The sequence below is a fragment of the Sporobolomyces koalae genome, assembly GCF_050403365.1.
Source record: "Sporobolomyces koalae JCM15063 DNA, S_koalae_JCM15063T_v1_ctg1, whole genome shotgun sequence".
Taxonomy (NCBI): domain Eukaryota; kingdom Fungi; phylum Basidiomycota; class Microbotryomycetes; order Sporidiobolales; family Sporidiobolaceae; genus Sporobolomyces; species Sporobolomyces koalae.
The window spans coordinates 132,820-143,141 of NW_027481770.1; the positions used below are offsets into that span (position 1 = coordinate 132,820).

At 55.8% G+C, this 10,322-nt stretch overlaps 3 protein-coding genes across 3 annotated transcripts; 2 read left to right on the plus strand and 1 right to left on the minus strand.

Annotated features, from left to right (window-relative positions):
- Positions 1 to 400: 400 nt before the first annotated feature.
- On the plus strand, positions 401 to 3,259 carry JCM15063_003207 (uncharacterized protein; the record flags this gene model as incomplete). Its single annotated transcript, XM_076675128.1, has 1 exon — positions 401 to 3,259. One exon carries the CDS (start codon positions 401 to 403, stop codon positions 3,257 to 3,259), a length of 2,859 nt encoding a protein of 952 aa, XP_076537212.1.
- A 410-nt stretch (positions 3,260 to 3,669) lies between these two features.
- Positions 3,670 to 6,564, minus strand: XKS1 (xylulokinase; the record flags this gene model as incomplete). The annotated part of the gene is made up of 8 exons (XM_076675129.1): positions 3,670 to 3,722; positions 3,790 to 4,778; positions 4,850 to 5,210; positions 5,272 to 5,320; positions 5,404 to 5,569; positions 5,635 to 6,107; positions 6,194 to 6,347; positions 6,410 to 6,564. The coding sequence occupies 8 exons, from the start codon at positions 6,562 to 6,564 to the stop codon at positions 3,670 to 3,672; spliced, it is 2,400 nt and encodes a 799-aa protein (XP_076537213.1).
- Positions 6,565 to 7,287: 723 nt separating this feature from the next.
- Positions 7,288 to 9,953, plus strand: JCM15063_003209 (uncharacterized protein; the record flags this gene model as incomplete). Its single annotated transcript, XM_076675130.1, has 8 exons — positions 7,288 to 8,442; positions 8,513 to 8,575; positions 8,650 to 8,836; positions 8,905 to 9,015; positions 9,075 to 9,229; positions 9,314 to 9,569; positions 9,639 to 9,796; positions 9,885 to 9,953. The coding sequence occupies 8 exons, from the start codon at positions 7,288 to 7,290 to the stop codon at positions 9,951 to 9,953; spliced, it is 2,154 nt and encodes a 717-aa protein (XP_076537214.1).
- Between the last annotated feature and the right edge of the window lie 369 nt (positions 9,954 to 10,322).

Here is a 10,322-nt window from a genome sequence, read left to right on the forward strand (position 1 = left end):
CAGGATTGTGGCGGAGCCTCCGACCGCGGAGTTGCGGGAGCGACACTCGGCGTCGAGAAGGGCAGCGATTGCTCTCAATCGTCTGGAGCCTGTGCTGGAGGCTATAGGGTCATTTCAAGACTTGCCGTCGTTTGTTGCCTAATCAGAGGTTAAAACTGCGGAAATGTTGAGTGATGTTGAATGATCGATGATTCTTCCTCTTGCCCATCGGCTCCTCTCTTCTACCGCAAACAACCCTCCCGTGAACGCACCCCAAGCTTAGAAGCCCACGTACAAGTCCACACAGAACGTTGCCTGGCCCGTAAGCCCAGAGTACGTAACCCGGCTCGCCTTCCTGTTTCGACCGAACACTTGCTCACGTCTCCCCTCTCGGCTTTGGTACAGATCCATTCGCGTGCCGATGGCGACATACGATAATGGGCTGTATACGCCCTGGACCCCAGCTGGAGAGGCGCAACCGGCAGCGACTAGTCAGCCTGCGCCGGCATGGGCCGCAACGACCACGACCCAGAACCCGTGGTGGACCGCGCCAACCACCAGTATGTCGTCCAGTACAACCACAACTACGACGACTCCAGCGATGAGCTCTTCCTCCAGCTCGACCACCATGGCTTCGAGTAGCTCGAGTGCTTCTGCCTCGTCCTCCTCTTCTTCATCCTCGTCGCCCAGCATGAGCTCGTCTTCTTCCGCTGGTCTGTCGTCAGCAGCTTCGTCTCTCATATCGAGCTCGTCCTCGGTCGCCTTGAAACCTTCAGGCGTGATCGCCGCCTCCTCCTCGTCGGAGCCACCTCCCTCGTTCAAAGTTGCCTACCTCCTCCCCGTATTCATCATCGTCCCATGCGTACTTCTGTTCCTGCTCGCGGCCTGGTCCTATGGCAAGTACTGGGCAAAGCCTCGTCGCGATGGGCAACCTTCGACTCGACCTTCTGATCAACCCGGGTTCTGGGACGCTGGCGCATACAAGTCAATCGGAGGTCGGAACCGCTCGAACGCGGAACGCGACGAAGTCGTAGACGACAAGCGGGACTCGATTGACGACGAGAAGGACGGGCTCGTGCTGGGCAAAGACTGGGCGGGAGATCTCGAGAGTGCTTCGCCGAAGAAACAGCAACGACCGAACAAGAAGTGGGCGAGTTGGCTCCCTGCGAACCCCCTCGCGAGGAACAATAGTACGAGGTCGAACTCATCCTCGAACCATTCATTCAATCATGTCCCGTTCGTTTCGGTTTCCTACGCGTCTCTCGACCAACCGTTCAACCCTCCTGCGAACCAAATGGGCCGCTCGGCTTCGCAAATGGGAGCTCGCGATCGAGGATGGGGATGGGGTACGAGCGATCCGACACCGCAAGCGACGACTTCGGCCCTGCGCGTCATGAACGGCGATATTGATGACGACGAACAGTACGACAACGATTCCAAGTACCTCTCGGCTGCACGCGGGTGGTCTGAGCGAGGGGGTTCCACGACAAAGAAGAAGTATCGTGCCAAGAAGCAAAGCGGCTCGATCAGCAGCAGGATCAGCGACAAGGTCATGGCTCGACTCTCGCCAGGCGGACTCGGCCCGAACGATGTCGCCCCTAGTCCGTCCGTCTACTCGCCTCAATTCCCTTCACCGAATCCTCAGCCTCGAGGGGGAGCCTATGCCGAGCTAGAGGACGAGGACGAGGACGAGGAGCTCGACCGTCACGACGCGGTCGACCTTGATGCGTACCTGGGCGAATCGAGAGTCGGAGACGGAGGACTCGCCACGCGCTACCTGAACGGAGATCCTAGTGCTGCAGCTCCTCCGTCTCGTCAGACCGAGGCCGAGCTTGCTCCTGCACCTTTCGCCGTCAACCTTCCTTCTGCGCCTCCTCGCTCTCAAATCTCTCCGAAGAAGTCGCAGTCGACGCTCTTGCGAGTCCCGCCTCCTGAAGCTCCTCGAGCGACGCCTCCTCCCCAGCTTCTCTTTGGCTACGACTCGCCGCCGACGACCCATCACGCTCGAGGACCGCTTCCGGTGCCCAATTCTCAGTCTCGATCGAAACTCTCTGGACCTTCCGATCCGTTCACGTCGCCTCCCGGTCGCATTCCGTTCCGATCTCAAGCTGCACCGCAAATCTCGAGACCTTCGAGAGCCAACAGTTCGACTCCGTTCAGTCCCGAGACCGCACCGGCCCTGTTCTTCACTTCGCCTCCGATCTCGTCCCCGCCTTCGTCTTCAGACCAGTACCATTTCTCGACTGCAAGACACATGAACGTGGTCGGTTCTCCGATGCCCGAGTTTCAACCGGGAGCGCTGAGGGCTTCCGAATCGGCATTCTCGATCCAGGGCGTCGACAAGCTCATTTTTTCAGACCCCACTCAACCGATCAATTACCAGTACCTCGCCTCGACCGCGAACGGCAAGTCAAGGTCCGAGAGTCGACAAGGGTTGAAAGAGTTTGTGCAGAAGCCCAAGACGAGACAACAAGAGATTGAGGAACTTCGCAAATCGGTCGCCCCTTCCGTTCCTGGGAACCCTACTCGCGCCATCGTAGGCGAACCGACGGATCCGATTAAACCAACGATCACGACGAAACCGGTCGTCGTCACTCGAACTGAATCGTTAGGCTTCAATCCCGTGTTTTCAGAGTCCCCGACTCTTCCTCCGTTGCAACATCCTTCGAGAGTCAGGGCCGCGATCGAAACCCTCGAAGCGAAATCTTCTCCAGTCGCTTCCAGCAGCGGTCACAGTAAATCTTCCTCGATCGATTCAACTCGAATGCCGCCTTCTCCTGGTTCTCCGACTCGACCGACTCGAGAACGGTTGCCTACTCCTCCTTCACCTCAGAAACTCGAACGTTCGACGACCACTCTCGGTCGTACGAGTCGTCAACATCGAACGAGTCAACATCAAACGTTCGAACAACGGTGGCAAGACGTCGAACGAGATCAACTTGACGAGGAACGCATTCAGAACCGCAGAGTCAGTACGTTGTTGTTGTCGAGGAGTAGGACGCAATCGGCTGGACCTACGACGACTTTGACATCGTCACCATCATCGTCGAACACCCACGGTAGTACCGAGGATCATGGGGAAGTGGAACGAGAAGAAGAACGCAAGAGACCTTTGTCAAGCGATCCGGTCAGGTTGCAACAGATGTTAAGAAGGAAGAGTACAGGAGCAAACCTCGGCACAACTACCGAAGGTCAAGGTCCGGTCACGATCGATAGCAACGGGACGGTGGGCGGAGGAATTTTAGAAGCAATGACGAGGAGGAGCGGGATCTTTGATTAGACGGTCACCGTACCAGCACACACATACAAGCACACATATGCATATCGATATCGTTTCATTGTTTCATTCTTCCATCTTTACATGCCTTACCATCTGTTTTTCGCTCACATCTTCTTAACTTATCTTCTGAAAGCTCATGCTGTTTTCCCTCACGTGGAAACTGGCTTGGCCTGATTACAGAGGAACGAGATCGCGACAATGGCAAGCACGAGACTTTTTGAGCGGGATTGGATCTGGAAACGGTGAACAGGACAAATTGCTATGCTGATTAGGAGCGATCCTTGCTGATCGAGATTCTTCGAGAGGCGAGGCTACAAGCGGTGAATGCGATGGGAGAGATGCCAAAAAGAAATGCTGATGATTGGGATTAGGCGCAGATACAAGCTGGATCGTTAGATGGCAGTTGATGTTCAAATGTGACCTCTGAGAGCGTGTTGTTCGAGGCGAACATATTCCGGCATCACTATGGAACGTGGCTTCAAGATGAGTCTCCGGGCTGAACGGCAATAAAAATGAAAGACCAAGCTCGCTTGAGGAGTAGTACTTGAACTCGTGCTCGTCCGGGATGGCGATGAGGTTCAAGCCCGGAAGGTCGGAGTTCAAGACCGCCGGCGGAAGTGGCAAGTCGTCGTCTGGGTTGTACATGTGCTGTTTGGGCTTCATGACGCTAGACGCTGAAAGCGCTTGCGAAGATTTGTGGATCATCGGTGGAGAAGCTGCGGACGGAGGCGGAGTGAAAGCAGAAGTCGTGGAAGAATAGTAGCCAGAGATTGACGAGTTGCGAGAGAAGCTGTAATGAGTCGACGAGCCAATTGTGTGCATTGACGAGGTGCGAGCGTGAAGTGAACGACGAGGCACAAAGTGGCTGACAGACGAGATCGGATAGTCTTCGAAACATTCGTCAGGATACTTGATAGGTGGCTGAAGCCCGACCGCATCGCTGTGCATTTCAAGCTTGGACTTGAGGAAGTTGTTGAATGGTTGCTTTTGGCCCTTAACGCTCGCAAATACCCAAGCAGCTTTGTATGCCGAGCCAAGCACTGCACTGGTCCGCTTCACGCTCATCTTTGGTTTACCAGCATCGAGCCCATCAGAATCGTCTTCTTCGACATCATTCCATTGCTGTTTGCTCGCAGCCAAGAGATAGGTCGGAGCGTTGAACACGGTCGAAAGGATTGAAGACATGGCTGGATTGACAGAGGCTCCGCCCGTCAGGACGATACGAGTCGGCAGGAACGCGCTGGAGAGCTTCGGGAACCCCAATGGGTCGTATGGGCTGACGCTAGCGAGTTGAGCTGTCGTCGAGGACGAAGCAGACGATTCGGAACGTCCGAGCGCCGCATAAGCTTGTGAAAGTCGGGTACGGAGAGACAGAAACTGCGATTCGAGAATCAAGCGAGGATTGCATTTGCGATCTGGAAAATCTGCGACTCTGCCGCCGTCGACGAAGCGTAGGAAACCCCGCGCGAACGAGGCGTCCCCGTGCGGGAAAAAGAGCGTGAAGTACTTGTTGTCGAGGCTATTGCTCGCGAGAAAAGACCGTCAAGCGAGGCCGCCTGCCAGACCAATCGAGAGCAAAACTTCGCGTACCCGAGTGTTCCGCCATGCGGCACCATTGCGCTCAGACGACTGAACACGTCCCAAGAACCGTTGCAGTACAGATCCCTTGCGAGCGCTCTCGCTAATCCAGCCGATTGGCTCGTGAGCATGACGACGTATCGAGCTTCTTTTTCTTGAGCATTTCCGGTCGACTGTGCAGGGTTCGAGAAGAGCTGACGATTAGGATGCGGGATATAGGCGGACGCAGGCATGAGCAGCAGGTCTGTTCCTTCGCCACTAAGGTGAACGAGGGCGTCTTGCTCAGAGTGAGCCTTGGAAGAGGCAAGATGTTGGAGTGGGAAGGAGAGGAATGCAGCTGCTGGAGCACTTGTGAAAGAGGCAACAAGGCAATCTGCGTAACGAAAGAGTTGCTTCAGTGACGGAGACGACAAACGTCAAAATGGTGAGCCTGCCTGCAGAGAAGCCGTAGCGCTCGACCATATATGACGAGATTGTCCCAAGCTATTGACAAGCTCTAAACGATGAGTGCGCAAAAGCGGAATAAGGGACGGAAGACTCGCTGGTTCCGCTCCACCCGCATGAACCTGCCCGAGCATCTTTCGCAGTCGGGACCCTCCCTTCTCGCGCTTGTGATCATCTCTCAGGTCAATGTCGCCCATGACGAAATCGAGAATGTCATCTTGCCAATCTTGCTCCTCGGGATTGAACAAGTTCGTCGAACAGGCATCGGAGGCATCGATGGGAGCCGGACTAGCGTAGTACAACTCTAGTGAGCGAGCGCAAGTCTCGGCGAACAAGCAAGCCGGAAGACTCACCAACCGAGCATCAGCGAGCTGAACAGGGTTCCCTCGAGCACGATTCTCGCGGTTCTTCCAAAGACCCCTGCGCCGACTTCAATCTCCCCTCGTTCAATCTCGAGCTCGTCTTTCTGTCGGAGCTTGACCAGTTGAGCAGCGGAGTACCAACTGAGAGGCTTCGAGCCCGTCTTTTCGGCAAAATAACGACGGCCTGCCTCCATGACTCGAACATGCGACTGCTGAGCATTACCTTTGAGCTCCTTGTGGGAGCCAGGTACCTCGCCGAAGCTAGAGCCTTGAGCGAGTCGACCGAAATGCTGCTCGAGCTGACCCACTTGCGCAGTCGCCGAAGAATCAGCAGAAGACGTCGGAATAGCAAGAGCAAAACCCAAAGACGCGGTGAGGATTTGAGAGAAGCGGTGGACCGGTTGCTGATCGAGAGACGCAAGAAGGTGCCAGAACTGCGGCAGGAGAAAGTGCAAGGCGTGCGGCTGTCACCGAAGGAGGCGGAACCAGATACGCATCAGTAGCGGCGTCGATGCAAGGACTAGAAAGATCTCAGAATGGTGCAGCATACTTGAGCGGCTCCGCTGACAGCTACAACACGGCGAAGAAGCCCATCCTCCCGGGTATTGCGAGCTAGCTTCTCGAAAAGGAGGTCGAGCGCGGCGAGCCGAAGCTCGGAAGGGACTGTGACACCGTCACCGAGAGTGAAGACCCCGTCGCGAGTACTGTAAACATACGTATCAGCCCCCAGGAGGCACGGGACGAGAACACTGAGGAAGAATCGGACCCGTATTCTGGCAGTTCCGCATCGATCGTCACGTGCTCGACCCAGATCACCTCGAGTCGCTCGTCCACAATGCAAGCGTGATACTCGGATACTCCGGCCTCGATCGAAAGATAGAGCGGGCCGTCTCCGCTGTTGCTAATTGACGTTGTCGACATGGCGCAGCCCTCGAGACCTCGTGAATGAAGGCGCGGCGAGCGCAACGGACCCGAGCTCGGGCAGCTGCCCGCAGACCTTGAGTAGCGTAGATGCTCCGGAGTAATGTAGCGCAGGTTGCGAGATGTCTGAGTCAAATGTGGATAGGGAGAGACGAAGAATCGAAGCGGGTCAGCCGACGCGATGCGCAAGAACCTCCTGTTCTCCCTTCTTGCTCGCGCGCCGCTGATCTCCGATCGCCCCCGCAGATCGACCTCGGCTGATCGGACGTAACAAGGCATCAGCTCTTTCACCCAAATTTGGCTTGCAGCTCGCCTCACTACTATCTTCGGATCGCTCAAGCTCCCGGTCGCACGCCTCAGCAACCCGGCGATTGCATCCGCTCCTGTCTTCGATCGAAGTCACAGTGTGCAGGAAGCCATCTGATGCCTGTGTTAGTCACAAAGCTTAATCTCCGCGGAAAAGTCAGTAAGCGAGAGCAAAGCTGTTAATCCGCCGCCGCTATGTGCGACAACTTTGATGGTCAGAAAGAAACTGTACGCGAGTCAAGTATCGGAATTCTGAGAGTAGAAAATGCTTTACAGTAGCGCGGGACGGTGAGAAGGCGCGGACCCGTCGCGATGTCGCGATGGCACCATCCGCAGTCGCTCTTCGATGATTGTTCTCGCTTCGCTGGCCAATGCTGCTCTTTCTGTGATCAATAGCGGCTTTCGAAGATACGACGGATGGAGCTGGATGTCGCGAGTCAGGCGCAGCTCGCTGCGTTCCTGCTCAGTCAGAACCAGCACGTCGCCGCAGCTGCACCGCATGCGCCCGCGATGAACGTGAATCCGACTTTGTCGCCCGAGCCGCTCTCGACCGCAAGTTCTCCATTCGACCCGGTACAGGCGCTTGCTGCACTGCAGTGGGCGACCCCTGCTGCCGAAATCAACCATACCGAACTCGACGGATGGCTGCAGGAGCAACTCAACGCGCTCACTCAACTGCCGCTGCCGAATCCTTCGACACCAGCGACACCTATTCAACCTGTGCCGTTGCACCACGCATCGCAGCACACGACGCCGCAACCGACCTATCCGGCTCCCGCTCAGCCTCACGCATTCCCGCCCATTTCGGCGTCGAGGTTCCATCCTTACGACCGGCATCAATCGAAACCGGCACCAGATCGCCCGAGATGGCACGCCCATCAACATCAGAGTGCTCCGAATGTACCCCAGTATCCATCTCACGCTGCATCGACCATGCGTCAACCAGTTTTGTACCCTCCTGACGACTCGCCTCGTCCGCTTGTCCTCTCGCAAGCGACCAGCCCTCGCTCTGTTCCGCCGCACCCGACCCTCCCGACCCCAATGGACTCGACGCCTTCGTACTCTCCTTCGCGACTGGACTGTGCCTTGCCGAACGAGAAACAAAAGCTGAAACGACGCCGTACGAGGTCCCTGCCCGCCCTCCCGACATTTTCGAAACTCGAGTCGCAATCGAACGCGGATCAGCTCGAGACGCTGTTTGATTGGATGGACGAACGTCGATGGAACATGTCTCAACTCGTGACCGCATTGAGCGAACCTTCAAATCCCGCCAACTCTGCGGGGTCAGATGGGCGTACTCCGACACATCAGAGAAGGATTCGCGAGTTCTTGAACCTCGACTCGACCGTATCGGCGAACGATTCGACCGGAGAGACCTGGGAGAGCCGATTGCGCAGGTGGAAACGCGCACGAAAATTGGACAACGAAGGAGAGAAAGGAGCGGACGCTATCGTGAGGATGTGGGAGGAGCAAGGCGGTCTTGGAAGGAAGTTCGAGAGCGAAAAAGGTATGGAAGAAGCGGTACGCGAGCTACACGTCAATGGAGATCAGCAGGGCCCGGTCGCAGGAGTCGTGAGTTTGCTATCTTGCTTTCTCTCGAGCGTTCCTATGTCTCTAAGTAGAGACTCGTCTACTCGCGCAGGCGATTCGATCGGTCATTAATCGATATCACGAGGCTTACAACGAAGCTCAAGCTGATATCGCAGTCAGTTCTCAAATCTTGCGTTCATTCAAGGAACAAAACTGCTTTGCTGATCTGTCCCATTCCCTGACTGCTAGCGCCTGGACGCAGCTCTCTCCCGCGTCCCGTCACCTCATCTTACTTCGGCACCACGAGATCCTGCAGCATGGTCCGGACAGCTTGTCATCTCGCCCGTTCAAGCAGATTTGCTTTCACACTGGCTCATGTCTCCCGGTCGACCCGATTTGCAAGAAGAACGCGCGAAAGGCTCGATTGAAGCTGATCGTAAGTGTCGTCCAGGCCAGCAGCCTCTCCAGGATATTGCTTGGACGCTGACCTTTGCGAACGAGTAGACATGAGGAACTACTCGAGTCTCAGTCCGATTGATCTGCATGCACGCGGAGCAGAGGTTTGTCGCACAATCTTGGCGCGAGATGAATCGACGAGATCGCTTTTCGGTCAATGTGAGCAGCTCTTTGCCGAAAGGTGTTTCATCCTCATTGACCCTCCTTTGCTTCGACAGATTGGGACTCTGTGCACCTATTCAGTCAAGGGCCAGTAATTGCACCTATCGACACGGCAGGGTTCCAACAGTACGACGACTACTCGTTGTGGCATCATGCCCTCATGACGTACCTCCAACTCTGTGTGCGATACCCTGCCTTTCGAGACTCCAAGGTCAGTCTCATTCTCCCGCTTTCGAAGCACGAAAGAAATCCCCCGAGTCTCGCTTGACCACTCGTGAACTGGACCCGTGTGTAGGAAGCGCAAATCGTCATTTCGCCCGATCTTCCCCCTCCGGTGCATCCTACGGCACTCGAGACCAGTCTCATCGATCGATTGTTGCGCTCGCATTGGGACTACTTGAGGTTGTACCTGCTCAACGAGCACGGAGGATTGTTGCGCTCGGCAGTTCGAGGGTTCGAAGGCGTCAAACTGAGCAGGTTCGATCTATTAAGTGTCGTCGGCGACACGATCGAGGTGATCGAAGCACTCAAAAAGTCAAGGGACACTTCAGGTAACTATCCTTCTCCTGCATTCATAGCTGCTTATGACTCATGAGCCTCGTCCGTTGTCGTCGCGATAGATCGAATCTTGCCCTACGACACTTCGGTCTCGCAGATCAGGAACGCTTGGAGACAGAGGGCGTTTTGGGATCCGCAAGCATCTTGGGTCGTTTGGAGTGCGGCCACGACTCATTTCCTCGAACTTTCGGCGCTGAACAAGGAATGGGCTCAAGGAGTTGTAAGTATTCTCGCTCCTTCCTTCACCCTCCCCTCATCCTTCCAGAAACTCCGAAAGGTGTGCAAGCTAACAGTCTATTGTTTTGCAGAAGGACTTACCGGGGATCGAAGGATTGATAAGCTCTTCGAAAACTGCTGCATCTCAGGCGATGCGATAGACATACGCGACCCTCTTGCTTCCCTTCTGTCTCTTTCTGCGGACTCACGGTTGTGTCGGTCGCTTGTTGCCATATCACTCTTCTGTCCTGTCCCTCATATCGTCGTATGCGACGCACGCTAGAGAGGGCCTCAAAGTTGCAGCCTCGTGAGGAATTCTTCCTGGTCGAGGATCGGTCCTGTGAAGAGAATAATCAACAAGGCGAGAGCAGGACGAGCGAGGTCGACCGTCGACAAGACTGCTTCGTGCCGGAAGCTAGGAAGCGTGAGTGACGGAGATGCATAAATCAGGCGCATCGTCTAAGCTCGCTGAGAAAGAGCCGGGTCAGACGCAACGGCAGCGAAAGGGGTGACATCTCTCAACACCAGGA